Consider the following 23,938-nt stretch of genomic DNA (forward strand, 5'->3'; position numbering starts at 1 on the left):
TTTGGGGGACTGTAGAGCTAAGAGGGCAATTATTATTTTTCTTATATATTTTTTTTTGATATTTTACAGAAAGGAAGGGAGAGGGATAGAGAGCCAGAAACATCGATGAGAGAGAAACATTGATCAGCTGCCTCCTGCACACCCCCTACCGGGGATGTGCCCGCAACCAAGGTACATGCCCTTGACCAGAATCGAACCTGGGATCTTTCAGTCCACAGGCCTATGCACCAAACCAGTTAGGGCAGGAGTGTAATTCTTAACCCCACGTATTTCCCAGGTTGAGGGTCTCCCTTGAGAGTTCTCTAGGTGCTCATATAGCTGAGCCTTTTCTAAGGACATCCCTGTGCACTGTTTGTCCTGATCAATGGATGAGTATCTTGTCCAATCCTCTCACTTTGTAGATGGACAATAAGGCACACATCACAATATGGCAGTGGTTTCCACCCTTGCACTTAGCATCGTTGAGAACTAGCTATCTGGAAAGTTAAAACATATTTAAAATCTCTTTACTTTTAAACAATTTTGGCTTCACTAAAGAGTTGCAAAGTTAGTACAGAGGTACTCTGCATCCAGCTTCTCTTAATGTGAACATAATTACACAACCATGATACATTCATCAAAACTAAGAGGCAATTTATTCACATTTTCTCAGGCTTTTATTCATCAGTGTCCTTTTTCTGTTCCAGAATACAATCCACAATACTACATTGCATTACATTGTCATATTTCAGTGGTTGCCTTAAACCTGTGACAGTTTAGCTGTCTTTACCTGTCTTTCATGACTCAGATGCTGACGAGTATTGAGCAGGCATGTTGTAGAAGGTCCCTCAATTTGTGTTTGTTTCATGTTTCCTCAGGTTTAGACTGAGGTTATGGGTTTTTGGAAAGAATGCCATAGAGGTGAAGAGCACCTCTCATCACATCCTATCAGGGGCACATGTCGTCGCTGCAGATGTCAACCCCAATCACTTGGTTAAGATGGTGTCCCCCAGGTTTCTCCACTGTACGTGTAAACTCTGCTAGGTAGGGTCACTGAGTTCAACCTGTGATATTGTGATTTATAGAAATACTAGAGGCCCGGTGCACGACATTCGTGCACTGGCAGGGAGGGGTCCCTCAGCCCAGTCTACGCCCTCTTGCAGTCCAGGAGTGCTTGAGGGATGTCTGACTGACGGCTTAGGCCCGCTCCCTGCCTAAGCCAGCAGTCAGATATCCTTAGCGCTGCCACAGAGGTGGGAGAGGCTCCCGCCACTGCCCCCTGCGCTCGCCAGCTGTGAGCCCGGCTTCCGGCTGAGTGGCGCTCCTCCTGTGGGAGCGCACTGACCACCAGGGGGTAGCTCCTGTGTTTAGCATCTGCCCCCTGGTGGTCAGTGCGTGTCATAGCAACTGTCCGTTCTGCTGTTTGGTTGATTTGCATATTACCCTTGTATTATATAGGATATACTTGGTCATTCAGATTGAGGAAAGAGTAAAGATAGGGAATATATATAATGGAATCATTTTAGCCAAGCTACTAAAGTTGTGAACATTATGAAGGTTGAGCCCTGAGGAAAGACTCCATTCTTATTCTACCTAGCCTGGGAACTAGGTAGAACTTTCCAGTCCTGTGGCAATGCCTGTATTGGTGGTAAGAATGGCACCAGGTATTAGACCAGTGGGGTCAGGCTGGACCTTTGTTCAGCAACCTCAGTACTTGAGTTCTGGCTAGGAAAGAATTCAGAGCCAAGACTCAAACCACAAGAGAAAGTTTATTTAGAAAGCCACAGAGGTGGAATAAGTGAGCTGAGAGGTCGAAGAAATGGGCCCAGGTAACAAGTTAGAGAGGCAAAAGAAGGGCCCTTGGAGTTTAGGAGAGATAAAGGTAAAGGTAACACCCTAGAGGAAAGAAGGGGGGGGGGGGTGCAAGGCACAGGTGTGCTCCTGGGAGGGAGAGTTAGCTGGGTCATCTTTAGGGCTTTTAAGGGGAGGCCCCAGGGGAGGATTGCAATAGAATATTCATCAGCTTTCTAGGTGGGTCCTTTCAAGGTTGTGGTCTACACTGATGTCAGTCATGGCATCCCTTGTTAGGTTTTGCAGCTTTTCTGGGCCTGGAGTTGTAATACAACTAGGCCTGCATATATTTGATGCAGGTTGGAACCTCATTGTCCTGGGGGCTTAATGCTCAAGGGCTATCCACTGCCCCCCTTGGATGTCCCCCCTCTAAAGGGGGTCTAATTTGCATGACTAGCAACATGCCAGAGGAGGAAAGGTTGGGGGGTGGGGGTGGTCTGAACTGCATGACCAGCGATATGCTAGGGGAGGAAAAGTTACCCTGGGGGTGAGGTCCTTGTTTTCCCGGCTTTCTGCCCTGTTGACCTTCTGTACCTGGCCTTGTTCTGCTTATGTCTATATAACTGCCTACCACAACTGGATGTACATCTGGACATATGTGAGTCCTTCAGAGGTTCCCTGAACCTCTCATATACATCCACCTGACATTCATTGCCCAGACCTCCAGGACATTTTCTGGACCACCTGGCATCCATCCGATTGATGACTGTCCTGGACCAATCCTGGGGCTAAGAATCAGGACGTACTTTTTACTATAAGAATTTTTAATTTTTCTTTCTTCTTTGGAGCACTTCTGGGTTTTTGCCCAGCTGTGTTCCCAGTTTGCAAACTCCAAGACCCTTGAACAAATCCCTATTAATTAATTAATTAATTATTTTTTTTTTTTTTTTTTAGCAAAGCCTCTAGATCAGTGGTTCTCAACCTTTCTAATGCCGCGACCCTTTAATACAGTTCCTCATGTTGTGGTGACCCCCAACCATAAAATTATTTTTGTTGCTACTTCATAACTGTAATTTTGCTACTGTTAATGAATCGTAATGTAAATATCTGTGTTTTCCGATGGTCTTAGGCGACCTGGCTAGCGGTTCTCAACCTGTGGGGCTTGCACATTTTGTGGTCAGCCCTGATTCTGACACTTATAACTGTGTGACAAAGCCAATTACTTAACTTCTCTCTGCTTCAGTTTTCCACCCATATGATGGGGAAAGTGGTACTACTGCCTCAGAAGAATTATGTTATGTACTACATTTTATAATAAAAAAAAAATGTACCTCCCATACAACAGCAAGATGCCTTTTACCTGTATGAAAATTATGATCACTGGTGCATGCAGCGTCCCAGATTGAGAGAGGGATGTCCACCTGCCGGTTTAGGCCCAACATCTCCCGAGGGGTCCCGGATTGCGAGAGGACGCAGGCCAGGCTGAGGGACCCCCCCTCTGGTGCACGGATTTCATGCACCAAGCCTCTAGTATATGTAGATATACCTGCTCTATATATTTAAAAATAAAACAATAAGATATAAATATCTTAAAATATATATAGATATAAATAATACAATGAAAACCGAGGGCCTGGCGGGGCCTGGAGGAGGGGCCAGCACCTTGGCCAGGAAGGAGGCCTGACTGGAAACTATCAAATAAAAAACTTTGTATTAAATTTACAAGGAGTTTCTTCCATTCATTCAAACTGACATTCGTTTTCATCTTTTATATAAACACCATTGACTTGGTTTCTATAAAATATTCATTTGGAATTTTTTTCCAGCAGTGGGGATTAGTTTGTCATGAGCCATCTATACTGGTATTACTTTTGTAATAGTTACGAAACTATGGGGCAGGACTTGGGGATGCACACCAATGTTGACAAAGGGATGTAACCTCCCACTCTTAGACTCCAGTTTGTTTGAATGTCACATATTTAGTGAAATTTCAACCATCCTTCCCTTTACCAATTAGTCATGCTCAGAATTGTGTTCAGTTCTTATCACATATTATCATAATTGACTTTGAATATTGAACTGGGGTTCAATATAGCACGGTGTTTACTGAAATATAATGCACATATGCCCAGCTGGCGTGGCTCAGTGGTTGAGTGTTGACCTATGAACCAGGAGGTCACGGTTCGATTCCCAGTCAGGGCACATGCCTGGGTTTAGAGGCTCCATCCCCAGTGTGGGGTATGAAAAAGGCAGCCAATTCATGATTCTCTCTCATCATTAATATTTCTATCTCTTTCTCCTTCTCCCTTCTTCTCTGAAATTAATAAAAACATATTTTTAAAAATATATAATGCACATATAAAATTCATCCTTTAAATTGTATAATTCAATGTGTTTTAGTACATTCACCAACTTTTGCAATCATCACCACTGTCTAATTTTAGAACATTATCATCATCCAAAAAGAAGTCCCATAGGCATTAGCAATCACTCTCCCCATCTCCTGGAAAACACTGATCTACTCTGTCTCTAAGGATCTGCCTTATTCTGGACATTTCATGGAATCATAATACAAAAAAATAAAATAAAAACAAGTGGAATCATATAATATATGATTTTTGTGTCTGGCTTCTTTCACTTGCATAATGTTTTCAAGGTTCAATATTACAGCATGTATCAGTATGTCATTTTTTTATGGCCAAATAATATTTCTTCGTATAGATATACCACATTTTAAATAGATTTGTAAGTTATCTGGACAGCGTGGGTTGATTCCACTTTTTGGCTATTATGAGTAATGCTGCAATGAACATTTGTGTATGAGTTTTTGTGTGGATGTGTGTTTGCAATTTTCTTGCATCATGGCATTTAGAAATGGGGTTATGCTGCCGCACTGCCTTGGGTTGAAGGCCAGGCTCTGCCATTCACAAACTGGGTGAACTCGGACAAGCTACTTAATTTCTCCGTGCCTCAGTCTCATCTATAAACTGGCTATTCTTACTGTATATGAGGCCTAAAAGACATGGAAAGTACTTGGGAGTAATGCCTGGTTTATATAGTTAGGTCTGAGTAAATTTTATCTATTATTTGAATATTTTGAGCAACTTAATGATGGGGTTCATCTTCATTGTACCTTTGAAAACCCAGAACCTAAAGGTGTTTCTTTTCCTTTAATAAAAAGAGAAATAAATATTCAGAATTCCTTCCGGGTATCAGGATGTGCTAGTTTCAGACAAATGTATTTTGAAATTGAAGAACAGATGCCTGAAACTGTAAATTACGAAGGGGCTTGCCTTCCCCAACTTACTTAATGCAGCAATTTATGACACTCATCAGCCAGCAGCTAATTATTTAATACAATTTAGAAGACATTCATGTAGCTGGTAATATATTATTTAATAACATGGCTATAAACCGGTGACGCTTTAAAATTTCTCATTCTGAAAAGCTGGGAAATAGCTCATTTCCACACAAACCCTGTGGTTGGTTGTAGCTCTACCCAGATCGTTTTTGATTGGCTCACGCAAAGGAATTGGTCTCTGACCTAGCCAATATCGCCAGCGTGTGGTCAATATTCTCCACAATTGCCTTCCTGGAAGCCGGCGGACACGTGGCTACCGCAGGCCGGGCAGGACGTGGGAGGACCTAGTTCTGGTTACCGCGAGAGGGCGCTGGCGGTTCCTCGTCGCTTAAGTCTCATTTCCCATAAAGCCTCCGAGCGACCAATCAAGTGGCTGTCTCCATACCGCTTTCAAAGTCGGCGGGCCCTTCCACCAATAGTAAGGCAGGTGCCGCCCTCCGCTCGAGGATTGATGGAAAGTTCCACCATTCATCTCATAGATCTCTGCTGTCTCCGCCCCTCTCGCTCGAGATTGATGACCTGCCTGACCAATAGAGCACGCCGGGTCGGCGGGTGGATGAACGCGGTCTTCTGTAATGGCGGAGCGTGGCGGGGACGGGGGGGACGGCGAGCGATTCAACCCGGGGGAGCTCAGGTAAAGGGCGCTGCTCTGTGTTTCTTCTGGGCCTGCTGGAGTCCCGCGGGTGGGCCTGCCGCGGGGATGCGGGCTGGAGGGCGGGCAGAGGCCCCGCGGCGGCCCCGGGTCCAGGACCGCATGGGGCTGGAGAAGGGGGAAGAGGAAGGCGGCTTGAATGAGAGAGCCCGGGCTGGGGCTGGGCCGCGGCCTCCTGTCCGTTTTCGGGGCGCACCCAGCGGTTTTCGCGGGGCCCAGCGCCCCTGGCGGCTGCGGCCCCTGGGCCCGGCCGGACGTTCCCGCCTTGGGGCGACGCCTCGGCCGCAGGCAGCCTCCGCCCCGGCCGACCTCAGCCCTGCGCCCGGCTGCGCGTCGCCGCGGGCCCCGTTGTCCCCCGGGCGCCCCTCCACTCCGCAGTGCACTCCCCGGAGCCCCTCATCCCTCCTGGCTCAGCTTCTCCACGCCCCCGCGGGCCTCGGGGGTCCCCACGTTTGCCCCGTTCCTTCTTCCCCATGTCGCTGGCTTTTCCTACCTGATGGTGGCCTTTCCTCCTTTCTCCAGTTTTTTTTTCGTCCCGTATGGTGTTTGTGACTAATAACAATAGCAGCGGCCGTTGTTACGTCCTTGTCTGTGTCAGGAAGCGCTTCCTTCGAGTTGTCTCCTCTGGTCCTCACATCCAGCCTCGGAGCAGTTGCTTTTCTCATTTTGCAGGCAACAGGCCAGAACCATCTTGAGTTAAGCCTCTTCTTGCCCGTGGCGCAGGTGGGGAAACTGAGGCAGGGAGCAGTTGAGGCGGTAGGACGAGGTCGCGAAGGTGTGCAATGGTAGCTCCAGGAAGTGGCCTCGGCAGCCAGGCGGTCGGGCTCCGAGCCTGCGGTCTCCATCACGCCTTTGCCCTTAAGGAGGTCAGTGACCTTTCGTCTTCTGGTGCCCCGAGGCCTACGGGGTTCGTGATTAAGATTTTTGTCAAGTAAAAGTGTCCTGGAAAAAACAAACAAACAACAAAAACACACCTTTAGTCAGGGAGAATAAAAAGAGGTACTAAGCTTTCTGGGTATTTGAGACTTTTTTTTTTTTTTTTTTCCTGGATGGGGAAAATGTCATTTCAGACGTTCAGCTCCCATTCCGAATTGTGCCATTGTCAGCATCTGAAGAGGAAAAAGAGCAGGGGTTATGGGGCAGTCTGGTATTGTCTAGAGCTCAAGATGGAATTGAGTCAGGAAATGGGGTTTGTTTTTCAAGGTTTTAGATTCTGAGTTGTCACACACAGAAATCCCTACTTTGCCAGGAGTGAGATCTTGTCTTACCTCAGAGATGAATCTCAAATCCTTGAAACCCCATGTATTCTCTTTGGTAATGAGTGATGAAGGTGCATTGCCAGTGTCAGTGATAGGAAGGTTTATTATTCCTGGTTCTGATCTCAAGGTCACCTGAATTTATTTGGGAGCATTCCTTTGCATTTCAGAGAGTGTAGTATCTTCAGCTTTACAATGAGCAGCCTTTTAGATTTTATTAACAATAGTCTAGACGTTGATGCAAAACTGATTTGAGAAGGGCTTTAAATTAGGTGTTCCGTTGCAAATATCGTATGCCTAGCCTCTTGGGTTGGAAGTTGCTTCCAAAGCATGTTGTACAGACCATTATTTTAGCACTTTTCGTGGTTTAAGATAAATTGGCTGTTTATGCGGTCTTTTTGATGGCAGAAATTGGGCCTTAGTTTTCGTATATGTATCATGTGTATCATGAAGGTATTTTGTGGTGTGTATGTCTATCCGTGTCTGGCAAATAAAGTGTTCAGTAGCTCTATGGTAATAAATGAATATAGGTGATTTAGAGATGGTTTGCTTATTAGAACCAAATTTATTGTGTGCTATGTGACAGTCACTGACCTAGGTGCTGGCAGTAGAGCCTTGAACCAGACCAAAATCCTTTGGAGCATCCATACTAATTAAGATTGATCTAAATTTTGAATTAAACTAGCCACATCAAATGAGTGGGAAGTGACTTATACAAGGTCACTGAGTAATTGGCAGAGTCTGGATTGGCCTCCCATATGTCAGTAGCATCTTCCCATTTTGCCTCTCCTGTTAAAGTATTTGCAGTCTTGTCTTCACCAGTGCGGGATTGCATATCTAGATAGAGTACCTTAGAGAAATACATTTGTTCTTGTAAAAAAAAAAATTGTTTCTCTTTTTGCAAGTAGTCTTCTGTTTTCCAAAAAGGTTGAAAGTGGTAGGAATGCAAATAACCTGCAACAGACAAAATTTATTTGGAGATCCAAATGTTATTCATTCCTTTATGTTGAGGACTGTTAAGATAACTTTTAGAGTCATATTTGTATAGATCCTTTACCCAGGGCCTTAGTTTACCTATTAATGCCTTATGACAAGGTACTTCCAGTCTAAATTTCCTTAATTGTAAAACAAGAATAAGATTACACTGGTGTTACCACTGACTAGTACCTTAAACAAGTTATTTTTCTGTGACATAGTTTCCTCTGTAAAAATTGTGCCAAACTTACCTCAATGTATTGCTGTGAGGATAAAAAGAGTTGGTGCAAATAATGTCCATGTAATCGTTCTTGGCATATAGGAAATACCCAGTGTTCACTGTCATTATTAAAACAATTTTTTCTTTTTTAAAAAAATATATTTTTATTGATTTCAGAAAGGAAGGGAGGGAGAGAGAGAGAGAGAAAGAGAAATATCATTGATGAGAGAGAATCATTGATTGGCTGCCTTCTGCATGCCCCCCACTGGGGATCAAGCCCGCAACCCAGGTATGTGCCCTTGACTGGAATTGAACCCAGGACCCTTTGGTCCACATGCCAACACTCTATCCACTGAGCCAAACCAACCAGGGCTTCTTTTTTAAAAAACTTTATTTTTATTAACACTGTTGAAGATGTCCCCATCCCCTTCCCTCCTTGCCCATCTCCACCCAGTCCCCGCCAACACCCCCCTTCTCTCTGGCCATCAAAACAATAACATTTGAGCACCCACCATCCTCTACACTGGAAAGCAGCAGTATACTAAGGGAAAACTACATATTAGTGGGTATAATACAAAAGTAAGCAAGTGAGAGGTTTCTTCTTAGCATCATATATATAAAAGTCTAGCGACCGGAATGGTGGAACAACCAGAATGACCGGTGGCTATGATGTGCACTGTGGCAGCCAACCAGCCTGATCCGGGCCCCTATCGGCCCCCCCAGCCGGCCTGGCCCGATGGACCCCCATAGGGGCGGGCCGGCCAGACCCCACCCATGCATGAATTTGTGCACCAGGCCTCTAGTTTATCATAATTTAACATTCAAATTGGGTCCAGCTGGTGTGGCTTTGTGGTTGAGTGTCAATCTCTGAACTAGGAGGTCACTGTTCCATTCCCAGTCTGGTCACATGCAGCACGGGCTATGGGCTTGATCCCCGGTAAGGGGAGTGCAGGAGGCTGCCAATCGATGATTCTTACCATTGATGTTTCTATCTCTCTCTCCCTCTTCCTTCCTCTCTGAAATAAATAAAAATATATTTTAAGAAAACTCAAATTGGGTAATGAGCCAGAGAGGGTCTGGGAGAGGCTGAGGGTGGGAAAGGAGTTTGAGGAACTAAAACTGATAATTTAAAGGAGCCAGTTATATAATGATCTGGGGAAAAGCATTCCAGGCAGAGGGAACAATAAGGGCAGAGGCCTCAAGGTAAATGAACTTGAAGTATTTGATCAAAAAAGAAGGCTGGAGCCCTACCCGGTTTGGCTCAGTGGATAGGGCGTAGGCCTGCGAACTGAAGGGTCCTGAGTTCGATTCCGGTCAAGGGCACATACCTTGGTTGCGAGCTCCCAATCCTGGTCAGGTTGCATTTGGGAGGCAACCAATCAATGTTTCTCTCTATCCTTCCTTCTCCCTTCCACTCTCTCTAAAAATCAATGGAAAAATATCCTCAGGTGAGCATAAAAAAAAAAAAAAGGCTCGAGTCTGTAGACAGGTCAACAAGAGGCAGGTTATGTAGAGCCTGATAATAATTATAGTAATAGTAGCTACACTGTTACTGACATTAATACCATTAAAACTTACTAGTACTATTACTATACTAATGTTATTGTAACAGTGATAAAAGCTGTACTTAGAGAGCACTAATGTGCTAGGTGCTGTTACACATACTTTATTAGCTCATTTAATCCTCACTGCAGGTTCTGGTAAGTTGCCTGCAATGAAGCAGTGTGTGTGAAGAGCTCAGCACAGGTACTAGACATATCTGGCATCAGAAAATGGCAACTTTAAGATGCCGATGGAGGAAATTATGTGAATTCTGTCTCTATTTTAGTGGCAGACTTTTGAAAGACATTTAGTCAAATTGACAACTAAGTGCCTTTAAAAAAATGTTTTTATTGATTTTTAGAGAAGAAAAGAAAGGAGAGAGAGAGAGAGAGAAACATTGATGTGAGAGATAAACATCCATCAGCTGCCCCCTACTGGTGATTGAGCCTGCAACCCTGGCTGGGAGTCCACCTGGCAAGCTTTTGGTGCATGGATTTGGCTGATCCAACTGAGCCACACCCGTTAGGGCCCAAGTGTCTTTTATAAGTAGAGTGCAAGGTTTTTGGGGGAATGAAAGTAGTGATAGTTAAAGTGGTTTAGTGTGTATTAAGTACTCTGTTTCACAGGGATTATCTCATTGAATAGGGATATGAGATAGGTTTTATTTTTATTCCCCAGCTCATTTACATCTGAGTATTCTCAGACTCAGAATTATGTAACTAGTTTGACAACAAAAGGCAGAGCCCTGATTTGACTTTTTCATCATTCTAGAGCCTAAATGTTTAACTTCAAGCTATAACTAGGAAGTGTGACATTCCGAAGAAATAAGTACTGTTGATTTTTTTTTTAAAGGGGAGAGGCAGATTCAAAGGAAACCTAAGATTAAGGTACATTATTAACTCAAGGCTGAAACAGAATATCTTTCCTTGATGGTTAACTTTGTTTCTATATAAAAGGTTATTTCTTCAGTAATGGTAGCCATGTGTCTTTTAGGAATACATATAATTTGAGAAAGACTAATCTGATATAATCCATACTCCTCTTTTCAGTCATGGTTATTAACTTATACTTTGAGATAGGATCATTTGCAAATTTGGTTAAATACAGTTGGTATATGCATTCTGGATGTTTACAACCCTAGTATTCTAGAAGGAAAATTGGTTCTTTATTAGGATTTTTTATGTCAGACTTGAACTGTGATATGGAAAATGTAGAAAAACTTCTAAGTTTAATTTTAAGCAGAGTTGAAGTGTGGGAAAGTTGGGAGAGCCTGGTGAGAAGAGAATATAAGAATGATTATCTTCAAATATACATAAAGAATATAATTGTTGCCCTAGCCGATTTGGCTCAGTGGATAGAGTGTCGGCCTGGGGACAGACCAAAGTGTCCTGGGTAAGGTTATGGGTTCGATTCTGGTCAAGGGCATGTACTTGGTTGCAGCATGGTTGCAGGCTCCTTCCCGGCCTGGGCCCTGGTCAGGGCTTGTGCAGGAAGCAACCAATCAATGTGCTTCTCTCACATTGATGTTTCTGTCTTTCCCTCTCTCCTCTCTACTCTCCCTAAAAATCAATGGAAAAAATATCCTCCAGTGAGGATAACAAAAGCAAAAACAACCTAGTGTAATTGCTAATTTTTTCTTGAGCACAGAAATGTACATTTCATGAATAATGGAGAGATTTATAGTAGCTACTGGGAAGACTGATAGGTAGGTACTCAATTGACTATGGCAAATTATAGTAAAAACTAGAGGCCCGGTGCACGGATTCATGCACTGGTGGGGTCCTTCGGTCTGGCCTGCACTCTCTCACAATCCGGGACCCCCTCGGGGGATGTCAGAGAGCCAGTTTCAGCCCAATCCCTGCAGGCCAGGCCGAGGGACCACACAAGTACACGAATCTCTGCACCAGGCTGGTTTCAGCCTGATCCCTGCAGTCCAGGCTGAAGGACCCCACCGGTGCGTGAATCCGTGCACCGGGCCGCTAATATGCATATAAGATTTTTGGTTAATCTCTTCCTGTACTCTCTCCTCCCCCCTCCCCTTTGAGATTCATCAGTCTGTTCCATGTTTCCATGCCTGTGCACTGAGCGTCTGCCCCCTGGTGGTCAGTATGTATCATTGCTACGGTCAAATGGTCGCTTAGGCTTTTATATATATAGATAATGTTTATAAGATTCTACATACCCTACTTGTGAGGTAGTGTAGGTACAGTATCCCCTATGTAGGCATTCATTGGTTCATTCAACAAATATTTATTGAGGCCTACTATGTGCAGACCTAACTATGTACAGGGGATGTAAGGATGAATAGGACAGACAGAGTTCCTACTCTAAAGGAGCTTACATACACTGTCGGGTAGTGTTTAAGAGATATTTGCCTGCATTTGAATCCTGGCTTTTCCACTCAACCAGCTGTGTGGCCTTGGGCAAATTATTTGACTTCAACTTGCTTTAGTGTCCTCATGTATAAAATGAGGTTGATAATATATATCTCATAGGGTTGTTACGATGATTAAAGGACTTAAAAAGAGCTTAGAGCACTGCTTGACACATAGTAATTACTTTTAAGAGTGAATAATTTTAATTTTTTTAAAAAGCATTTGTGAGAGGGAGATAGATAATAACATGTAATACTATGTATCTGCTTATATACCATAGAGAAAATAAGCCAGGGTGTTTTAGCTAGAGATTGAAGGGTTGGGTAGGGTGCAGTGTAGAGAAAGGCTTTCCGTTTAGGTAGAGAATACTAGTGATCTCGTAAGCCTGCTACCCTCCGCCCCTGTAAAAACTTTGTATTTGGAAGTACTTTAAAACTTATCAAAAGTTGCAAAAAATAAAGATAGTATACTTGGTATTAATATTTTACCTCATCTGCCTTATTATTTGCCCTCATGCATGCTCTGTTACTCTGAACTGTTTGAGGGTAAGATACATATACTTATGTATCTTAGGCCCTTTACTTTTAAATACTTAAATATGCATTTTCTAAGAATAGAAGTATTTTGCCTAAATACAGTTACCAACTTCATAAATTTACAGTGATACAATACTTTAATCTATTGTTCGTATTCTAGTGTTGTCCATTAATCCAGTGTTTTTTTTATAGCATTTCTTCCCCTTAGGATAGGATTTGGTATAGAATTAATGTTGTGTTGTCATGTCTCTTTAGCTCCTTTACATTTCCACAGCCTGCCTTTGTCCTTTATGTATAATATCCACATTTTTGAAGAATATATTCTCTGCTTTCCCCTTTTAAATAGAACATTCCTTTTTTTGTGTTTGTCTACTATTTCATCGTTATTAATTTGAGGGTATACATTCTTGCCTGAAATAGGTGATGTGTTCCTCTCAGTCACATGATGTCCGTCTGTCCTTTTTAGATGATATTAATGTAGATCCACTGGTCAAGGTGTTGCATGATTTCCTATTACATAGTATTTTTTTCATCTCCCCTTGCAATCATAAGCAGCATGTGAGGAGACATTTTAAGATCATCTGCATATCCTCTTCATCCAGCTTTCCTCCTAGATTTGGTGTCCATTGCTCATTCTTACTGATGCACTTTTACTGTGATGGTTGCAAAATTATGCCTTTCCAACTCCACTTGTTCTTAAGGGCCTATTGAATTCGATGTAATTAGAGATCAGTAACTACATTTTTGTAATTTTGAGAAAGAAATTAATTCATTGTTTTTCCCACAGGATGGCTCAACAGCAGGCCTTGAGGTTTCGAGGCCCAGCTCCCCCACCTAATGCAGTGATGCGAGGCCCACCACCTCTCATGCGACCTCCTCCACCTTTCGGTATGATGCGAGGCCCTCCTCCGCCACCTCGGCCTCCCTTTGGACGTCCTCCTTTTGATCCTAATATGCCACCAATGCCTCCTCCAGGAGGGATTCCTCCGCCTATGGGCCCTCCACACCTTCAGGTAAAGAATATAGAGGTTGTCATTTCTTCATTGTTGTTAATATTAATATTACATGTCAGTTTTGCCTTAAAAACTGTCTTCTTAGTTTCACTTTATAGGAAAATATAATCCATATATTAACTTGTTGCTCCAAAAGCAGTGGTTTTGAATAGAAATTCAGAATGGGAATTTAGATAGAAAAATACACTACTAGGATTAAATAGAGTATTTCTTACCTGCCTTTATCTCTGAGAATTGTCTTTAGTAATCCATCTTCTTTACGGGAAATGAAGTTTGAATTTTAAAGGTATAACTATTTTAGTTATTGCTATTTATTTTTCTGTTTTAGTATTTTATTATTTTTAAAATATATTTTTATTGATTTTAGAGAGAAAGGGAGAGAGCGAGAGCAACAACATCAATGATGAGAGAGAATCATTGATCGGCTGCCTCCTGCACACCCCCTACTGGGGATCGAGCCTACAACCCTGGGCATGTGCCCTGACAGAAGCATGGCTGCCTGGTTCATAGGTCGATGCTCAACCATTGAGCCACTCCAGTTGGGCACTATTTATTTTTCAATGGTACATTTTATCATTAAGTATACATACATATGTATATATATATATTCTGAGCAATTCTTGCCACAATTGAAGCCTAGGATAGAATCTAGAACAAATGCATTTTGTAAGCACATTGTTTGAATATTTTTCTTCCCTGGGGGACAGAGGAGGTTATTTTATAGTTTTAGAAATAGAATTGTGGGATTTCTTTAAGTAGAAAATTTTCTGGTATTTTAACCTGAGGCACAGATCCCTCTCTAGTATATATAGACTCAATTACTGTCTGAAATTAGGTCATGAAGGTGGCCTCTCTTAAACATCTACTTTTTAGGTTGTACTGCTTTTGTTTGGGTATGTATCTCTGTTTTCTTAGTTTATCCAGCCTATACTGTTCCGAAATCAAATAAATATAGTGGTATCATCTATCTTCCATTAGTTTAGATAATCAAGAATGAACTCACTAAAAGTAGCAAAAGATAATAAAGTACTACTGGAGTGATGTTAACTCTATTTAGATAGGGTCATATTTATGGAAGAGACACAGGTTTTAATACTTAATAATTTTATTGCCTTCCTAGTAATGAATAGCTCCTACCCCCTTAAACAAATTGTTAAAAAGTTTTATATTTTCTCTGAGATTAGAATAAGAAATAGATTTTTGACCTGTCTCTGGTATAACTTGTTACATATGAATTTATTCTAATTTGAGCCTTTAAGAGTTAAACATACTTGCAGAATATTATAAAATGTAATGGACTGATGTAACCCTCTAATGGAAATATATCAGATGTTGTAATGGGATACTTTCCAATGTTGTGATGCATTTCTTGGTCTTGATATATAATTGTGTGGTTTTACATTAAATCAAACTGATATCCAGTTCAATGTGCATGAGACATATTTGGGGTGGATATTTTATAGAATGTGAGTCTGTGCTGATGTTTGAAAGACACTAAACTGATTTAAAAAAAAAAAATCTGAAGTATGGGAAAGAAAATGAAGTACAGTTTCACATTATTAGCATGGTGTTAGTTCCATTATCCAGATTAAGATGCTTTGGATAACTGAAATTTATTGTTGTATATTAAAGAGGATATCTTTTAATCCCCATTCAAAACCTGTTGTTGAAATGTTAGACCACTTGTCTGCTTTAGTAAGTAAAGTATAGTAGTTACAGTTGAATTGTGTGGCTCAGAATCTTAATGTTGTGTCAATAATCATTGAAGAATGATCGTGAAGGAATTATCAGAGATATGATTGAATTAGTAATAGCTCTAGGAAATTAAAAAAATTGCAGCATATACCGTTTAAATTCTTATTTTTCACTAAAGGTAAAATGGGTAATTAATTTTACTATATCTTTTAAACTTAACTGATGTTCATGTCATTAGTGAGCTACTTATTGTTACTATTATTTGAAAAATAGAAAATGATGAATATTTTTCTAGCTAATATTTTTTTCTTATAGGAAAAAAGATTAGCTATATTCAATTTTTCTTTTTTAGTTGTTGCTATGTTACCTGTAAAATAATGTTTCTCCTTTGGTTGGTTCTTATTGAAGTGAAAGGTGGAAGCATTGGTGTGCCTGGTATTTAAAAAGATACAAAAGTCACTTATTTTCTTCTGAAAGTAATCTAGTGCCTCGTGTGTGAAATATGCAGTTCAAGTGTAAATAATAAAGCAAAATTCACCCATAATGCTATTACCCAGAGATAACTACTATATGTTGTTGTATTTCTTTCCAATCTGTTTAGTAATCATTTTTGTTCCAGAGAAACTTTGCTTATGCATCCTAGATGAGTGTATTTGAATGGACTGTAAAGCTAGTTTGGTTGCTCTTATAGTACTTTACTTTGGGGTAGAATTTAGTAATAATTTGAAAGGAAAAAAGATAAATACAAGTGACCATTACTGTTCTTGTGAATTAACAGAGACCGCCTTTCATGCCTCCACCCATGGGAACCATGCCTCCTCCTCCGGGTATGATGTTTCCGCCAGGAATGCCTCCTGTGACTGCCCCTGGTACTCCAGCACTGCCTCCTACTGAGGAGATATGGGTTGAAAATAAAACGCCAGATGGGAAGGTAAATTAAAAAATATATTTAGGTTGTTAACTCCTTAGTGACAGAAGAGTAAAACTTAAAGAGTTCTGGCAGATTGAGATCAATGAGAATATTCTCGCCAATTAAGAATGAGCTTGGGGTAAGCAGGGCGTGGGGTACGGCTTGATGAAAGGCTTAGTGGATTGGACTTCCACGCTAGACTAGAATGCTTACATATCTGTTTACCTGTGATTCTGGAAGCTTGTATTTTAAATATGTATTATGGCTCCTCAAAACAACTCTAAGGTTTAGTATTCACTAGGAAGACTCACAGGACTCAGCATGTAGCTGTACCCACAGCTAAGACTAATTGCAGTGGAAGGATACAAAGCAAAACCAGCAAAGAGAAAAAGGTGATGGGACGGAGTCTATAGGAAGTGAATCACAAGCTTCTAAGAGTCCACTCTTTGGAAGCACATAGAATATGTATAATTTCTCCAGCATGGAATTGTGACAACATACTTGAAGGGTTGTCTACCAGAGAAGCTCATCTGAGTCAAGGGATTTCATTGGGGACTGGCACCCTTTGCTTAGCACATACCAAAATTCCAGACTCCCAGAGGGAAAGCAGATATTTAGCATGAACTGCATTTTTGTGTAAACAGTTTAGGCACAGTGAGCTGCTGTTCTTACCAGTTAGGGAATGGTGGTAACCCTCCCAAATCCAAGTTCCCAGATGCCAGCCAAGGGTCAACTTTGCAAGCAGGGCTTTCTAAGGATAGCAATATTAACTGCACAAAAATAATGTATGTGTTAAAAATATAGTGTGCTCATTATAGAAAATTGGAAGGGGAAAAAGGGAAAAATTACCTATGGTAGCATAATAATGTGAGCAGCCAGTTTTGATATGTTTTCTCTTTTCTAAGTTTTATTTCCCCCAGTAACTTAATTTTAAGGCAAAATATAGTTGCATTACCTGTTTTTAATGACAGTTGACAGATTCTATGATACCAGTGATTTTGCTTCCTCTGCAGGTTTATTATTATAATGCTCGGACACGTGAATCTGCCTGGAGCAAGCCAGATGGAGTTAAGGTTATTCAGCAGTCAGAACTGACACCTATGCTTGCAGCCCAGGCCCAGGTTCAGGCCCAGGCCCAGGCCCAGGCCCAAGCCCAAGCCCAGGCGCAGGCGCAGGCACAGGCACAGGCGCAGGCGCAGGCTCAGGCCCAGGCCCAGGCCCAGGCCCAGGCCCAGGCCCAGGCTCAGGCTCAGGCACAAGCGCAAGCACAGGCCCAGGCCCAGGCGCAAGCACAGGCTCAGGCTCAGGCTCAGGCTCAGGCCCAGGCCCAGGCCCAGGCGCAAGTGCAAGCACAAGCAGTAGGAGCTTCCACCCCTACGACCAGTAGCCCAGCATCTGCAGTATCCACCTCAACATCATCATCCACCCCATCCTCTACCACCTCTACCACGACAACTGCCTCTTCGGTTTCGCAGACAGTATCAAGTGAGTACCAGTCAGCATGTGTTTTTATTTAGCAGCTAGGGAAATGATCAAGTAGGGACTGCATTCTAAAATGATCCTAGTGTTTCAGGTATTATCCTTGATGTTATTATTAAACATTTTTGACATAAGACTTTTGATGAAAGAAGAACAGAAATTTACATTAGTAGAAGAAATTATTTGCCCAGTTGCAATTCATGAAGCTAAACTGGGGAAGTGCAGTTAGCTATTCAACTTGGCTAACAGTAATGCTGGGTGCTGTAAGCTTTGCAAAATAAGTGGAAGTCTTGGTCCCTATCTTACAGAACGTCCAGTTTTTCTAATTGAGGAGGCCAGCATAATGTATGTAAAATAGTGTGCAAAATTTACAGCGAAAATAGAAGGTGTAACAATTTGAGAAAACTGAGAGACAGGTCGGTGGATTGCATGGGTATTCAGGTTGATCATGAAGTATTTGTGGTAGAATTTGAGTAAGTTCAAAAGTAAGGAGAGGTCTCTTAAGTAGAGAGGAACAGCATAAAGTTCAGGAAATGAGTATAAGTGTAGTTTGGGGGATTGTTAAGGTACTCTTTTGAGGTGGGAAGGTTTATATTGGTTAATAAATAAGAGTGAGATCAGATTATGAAGAGTTTTAAGAACCAGGCAAATGGGTGAGTCAAGCAGGCAATAGGGAGCCTGCAGAAATGCAGTGTTCTGGGAGATTTTTCTGATGCTCATTTTTTGGGTAGTGTTGAAATTGGAAACTTATTAGGAACTTTTCAGTAATCTCATTTAGAGGTGAATAGATCCTATAATAGGACATTAGGCAGATGAAATGAGGAGTTGAAAAAGAAGTGGTCAAAAGGGTAAGAGAATTTTCAGGTATAAAGTTACAGAGGCCCAAAGGTTAGATCTTTTCTAAAATATGAGAGGTGCTTAATAGCAGTTTTTAGGGATGAAGAAAGAAGAATATATTAGTATGCTTAAAAGATTGTCATTAATATTTATACCACTACTTTTTATTTGTTGCTACTTATTCTACAGCTGAGATTGAGCCCCAGAATATTTAAATAATGATTTTATTGTTTTGATTATTTATGGTAGTTATGAAAATACATGTCTCCACAAGGTTATTACAATTTGGATTATTTTGCTACATGGATAATAGAGATGAGAATAAGAAAATAAAAAGTGTCCCTTTCCCCAATATTTTAGGGACTGGGGAATTATTAGTATATAGTACATTGTAAGGAATATGTATATTAGGGAAATTTAATAATAGAATTAAATTTGACTTTATTTTATTGATACAAGAAGTAACCTATAAGAATAAGGTAGGTGTAATGTGGAGGCAGTTTTTTTAAAGGCCCTATTTGATAATTTTTAGACAAAAATGTACTTAATAGGAAGATAAATTCTGATATGGAAATATAACAGTGAATTCTGATATGGAAGTTAACAACTAGCTGGTTTAGGGTCTTTGCCCTTTTATAGGCTAGTGCTTCTAAAACCTAAGTGGCAAGGCAGAAAACTGCCTGCTTATATGGGGTGCCTGTGGTGGTAATGGGAGAGGGGGATTAATAAAAGCAGTGTGGTTCTATGTGGAGGCTCTGCTGTTTTGTTTTCTGCCTTAGGAAGGAGAACTACTTTGTTTTAAGGATAATGGGTAGCCAAATACTTTATCCTATGTACATTCCATTTCTATATCAGGATGGTCTTCAGGTCCATAGCTATCTTGTGATTATCAACTATTCTTTTCAGAACACTCCGATTTGTCATTTTTTGCACTCCCCTTCAGTGATTGGGAGGCCTTTATTCTAAGGACAGAATAGCAAAATCATGTTCTTTTTACTGCTTTGAAACATCAATTTTGATGTCTTTCTGAGTATTCCTGATGTCTATTTTTATTTTACTTGATTCATTGTCATGAAGTATTGTCATGCTACAGTAATTAAAATTTCTCCATCTGTTGTTGCAGTCACTTATCTTTTTTAGTTGAGATCTGAGGCTGGATTAGTATAAATTTTGAGACCTAGTGTTTCAGTTATTTTAGCTGATAGAATTAGTAGGAATTTATCTACTATAAAGTCCTAGCTGCCATTTTCCTAGTTTCCATTTAATTCTTTTATTGCCTTTATCCTTTTTCTCTCATGACTTATCGCCACTAATCAAATTAGAAAATCCTGTATCAGCAAGAGAAATGGGTTGAATTAAATACTTTTTGCCATCTCCATTGGTATTCCTTTCCACTTGAAATTTGATGCCTTTATAACATTTTATTTTCTGACTACAGTAATTTGTACAAAACTTTGGTAATTATATCTACATACTATTACCGTAATATTTTTAAAAGATGTAATTCTGTGAACTGTAGTATAGACCTGGGAAAATGGAAATAAAAATTAAGATATTTATAATTTGAACTCCAGTTGAATATAAACTCATTTTATCCTGTTCAAGTTTGTGAAAAATGCTGATAAATCCTACTTCTCAGAGAAGTTGGGAAGAATAACTAGATATATTTTCAGCCATTACAATAGATTACAAATGCTAAATGGTATGTGTATGGGACTGGGCAAATGTTGCATGTAATTTGTATTTTTCACAATGTTATAAAATTATATTAATATGATACTGTACCCTAAGGCTAGGTCTATGCTAGACCAACAATTCATTCCTGGGCCCCTGAAGATACTTGTTTGGCCCTGCTGTCTATTTAGCCAAGGTGAGTCCCTTATTAACAAGTATGAAATTGCTCACATCTTCCCAGCCTAAGTGAGTTTTTTCATTATTAGGTGCTGAAAAAAAGATACTGACAAATTTTGTTGTCAGTTGGAGTACCGGGTGATTTGTGTTAAACAGTGTGCTTTTCCTTAGAATAAAATATTAGGAAAGCACTCCTTTTTTATATTTAATTTAATAAATTTATTCTTAGTTCAATATAGGTAGAGTTTGACATTTTTCTTTATAACAAGAGAAAGATGAAGTATTTCTTACCAATGAATCACCAAAATGAATTTTTGTTTTGGGTTATGAATAAATAACAAAATATTTTGTAATATTTGAGAACTGAAACTTTAAGAAATAGGAATTTTATTTTTAGGTCACAATTTGATTGTGAATGTAATTACTAGGGATAAAATGTTTTAATTTTGATATTTAGAAATAACATATTAGCCTAACCAAATTATTCTGAATTTCTCATTCTCTTGGTCTCTTATACTGGAAACCTGAGTTTTTTATTTTCTTTTGAAATAATTATAGAGAAACCCAAGTTGTTTTTTTATTCCATTTGTTTCTATCCAGTCAGTCATTAGTTATTGCATTTCTTTTTCTCTCTGTTCTTTTTTGCTGGGACAATTCCAGATATGTTGAAATTTATTTTCCCACCTTTGTTATTTCTTTTTTCTTATGCATCTGCCAAGTTAATTCATCAAATGAACACTGATTATTCTTCAAAACAGAAACCTTAATTCAGCCTCCCCACACCTCTTTTACATTCACGAAATCACACAAATTACACGTGAATACATTCTTGTTAAAAATTCAAAGTCTAAAGAAGCATATGTAAAAAGTGAAAGGCACATATACACAGATGTAATGAGTTAATGTGTTTTGGTGTGCATTCTTTTAGATCATTTTTCTACATTTATATAAGTTCTTTCCTTCCCCTACCTAGTAAAGTACATACTCCTTAGTCTTTTGTTCAAGGCCTTCTACTTTGTGTCTCTGGCCTACTTTTCCAGCCATAACTCACTAGTTCTGTTGGTATGCCTAGTGTTTTACTGGTTGACTGCTTGCCTTCTGTTTCATAAATAGTTCCTGGTTGTTTCCTAATCTTTGCTTTTATTTATTCCCACTACTTATTTTCTCTTTCCACTTTGTCATTTTCCTTGTTGAAATCCTAATCTATCAAGGTCTGCCATCACAGCATAAAATTTTCTGTACCTCTCTGTTAAAAATGGTCTTTGGGTCTTGGTTTACATGCCTATACATTTATCCCATTTCTCTTTGTATTTTAGTTACATTTTATATTTCTTTTAACTATTTTCAAGCTTCTTGAAGACAGAGACCTTGTTACAAATTTCTTGCAGTGCATGGAATGGGCCCTTAAATACTGACTGAATGAGTGAATGATGAATGAATAGAGTAAAATGGTTTATGAAGGAGTGATACATATTTTTGTTTTATCTTTTATCAGCACCCACAACACAAGATCAGACCCCAAGTTCTGCTGTTTCAGTTGCTACGCCTACAGTTAGTGTTTCAACTCCTGCTCCTACAGCCACACCTGTGCAAAACGTTCCCCAGCCGCACCCCCAGACGTTACCTCCTGCTGTCCCTCATTCAGTACCTCAGCCAGCAGCAGCGATACCTGCTTTTCCACCAGTAATGGTACCTCCGTTTCGTGTTCCCCTTCCTGGCATGCCAATTCCACTTCCAGGTAAACCAATAGATTATAATAATCTTTCCAGCTATGTTTTCATACTGTCAGTTAGTTTGTTCTCATGTGTCTGTTGCATTTGAAATTTGCCTTGAATCTCACCTGTTTGAAACGTTTTTGAATGATTCATGGCTAACTGCAATATTTTTTCTTCGGTTTTGATAAATGTCCTTTTTGTTGTTGTTTACATGTCTTAAAATCAGAGCCACATTTAAAGCTACACTCATTTTGGATAATGGCCTCAATGAATTAAAAACAATTATCTTGTGTAAATATGTCCTAAATGCAGTATTTTTAAGGGATTGAGTCTATGAAGTTGAGACATCATAAGTCATTGATAGGTAACACAAGTTGAGCGATTTATTATATATTGTGCATGGTTCTGAGCACTTTACATGTAATTAATTTAATTTCCACAACCTTCTTATGAGGTAGGTACACAGAGCTCATAAGTGATGGTGTTGGATTTGAGCCTGGGCATTTCAGATCAAAGTACCATGTTCTTAATAACTATGCTATATTGGAATGAAAATGTGAGTCACTTAACTGTAAAAAAAAAAAGTATCTAAAATAGAAATCAGAAGTTTCCCTTGTAACAATTGTGAAGTAAAGTATAAACATTTAAACATTTAGATAATTATGGTGAATTCATGGTTCTGTGTTGTGTTTTTTTGTCTTAGGGGAAATCATTACATCTAGAAAAGGAATGAAAAGATTGTGGAATATAATTCTTGTATGAATTAAGCAGTGATAATGTTGGGCATCCTAATTTGAACGCATTCGCTGTTATCAAACATATTTAATCCTTAATCCGAGGTCTATTTTAGTATTATAGTTGAAAACTATGCTGTAGGTAAAGTTCACAGGGCTAATTTGTAGCAAAGATTAATAGAACCTTTGGTTCTTGTCTCCCAATTTTACATTTTTCCCACTATCATTACCACTTTGTTGTACTAGCTTCTGTGTAAGAATAGGATTGTGATATAGCTGTTTCTTAGATTTATGCACATTTTAATTATCATTATTGCTCTATTGTTTTTTTTTCCTGTGACTACTTTGAAAAGAGCACTTTCAGAATTTCATCTTGCAAGAAAGAAACCAAAAACTTTCAAGAATTGATGGTGTGTGTTGTTTTTGTTTTTTTTTTGGTACTTTTTACATGTTGACATAGTGTTCGATAATTAAATGCCCAGTATAATGTTTATAAAACCAAAAATGTTTTCTCTAATAGGGATTACTCATTTTCTAAACTAAATTTACAAGTAGCTGGATTAGTTTCCTCTTTGGACATACTTTTTGTAGAAAACTAACTGATAGAGAATAGCTTGATATTCTTGATAACATCTTGCAATCTTGGTCTACTTTAGGGTCAAGGACAGTATTAAGACTAGATCCTGAATTCTGAGTGATGTCTGAGAGTTGGGGTTGTTGATTCTGTAGAGAGAAAATTGAGAGGTTGCATAATAACATTATGTGAAAGGCTATCATCTATGAGAGGACTTTCATTTTGCTTTAGAGGTTTTTAATAGGACCAGTGGGTGAAAGGTACAGAATAGCAAAATTCATTTCTATAGAAAGTGGAATTTTTGTCACAATAAAATCCTTTCAGTTATAGTTCCATTTGGATGTCAGGGTCTTTCTTCTCTGACCCTACCCATCAAATGTTAGAACAGATGGTGGTGACCATTTGACCAAATAAGGTGGTACCTATGAAGTTTTTAAGTAAAA

The 23,938-nt window shown here is 39.8% G+C and overlaps 1 protein-coding gene across 2 annotated transcripts in view; it reads left to right on the forward strand.

The window, feature by feature from the left end:
• The first annotated feature begins 5,683 nt into the window (after positions 1 to 5,683).
• Positions 5,684 to 23,938, forward strand: part of TCERG1 (transcription elongation regulator 1) — a 61,012-nt gene continuing 42,757 nt past the window's right edge. Inside the window, exons 1-6 of one of the 2 annotated variants that reach the window (XM_054718015.1) lie at positions 5,684 to 5,765; positions 13,475 to 13,700; positions 16,174 to 16,326; positions 17,319 to 17,790; positions 21,968 to 22,210; positions 23,275 to 23,331. In XM_054718015.1, coding sequence (XP_054573990.1) covers positions 5,707 to 5,765; positions 13,475 to 13,700; positions 16,174 to 16,326; positions 17,319 to 17,790; positions 21,968 to 22,210; positions 23,275 to 23,331 — 1,210 coding nt within the window. In that variant the 5' untranslated portion in view covers positions 5,684 to 5,706. The remainder of the gene's footprint in view (positions 5,766 to 13,474; positions 13,701 to 16,173; positions 16,327 to 17,318; positions 17,791 to 21,967; positions 22,211 to 23,274; positions 23,332 to 23,938) is intronic. The other variant, XM_054718016.1, reaches the window with a different exon arrangement.

The sequence above is a fragment of the Eptesicus fuscus genome, chromosome 6 (genome assembly GCF_027574615.1).
Source record: "Eptesicus fuscus isolate TK198812 chromosome 6, DD_ASM_mEF_20220401, whole genome shotgun sequence".
Classification (NCBI taxonomy): Eukaryota; Metazoa; Chordata; class Mammalia; order Chiroptera; family Vespertilionidae; genus Eptesicus; species Eptesicus fuscus.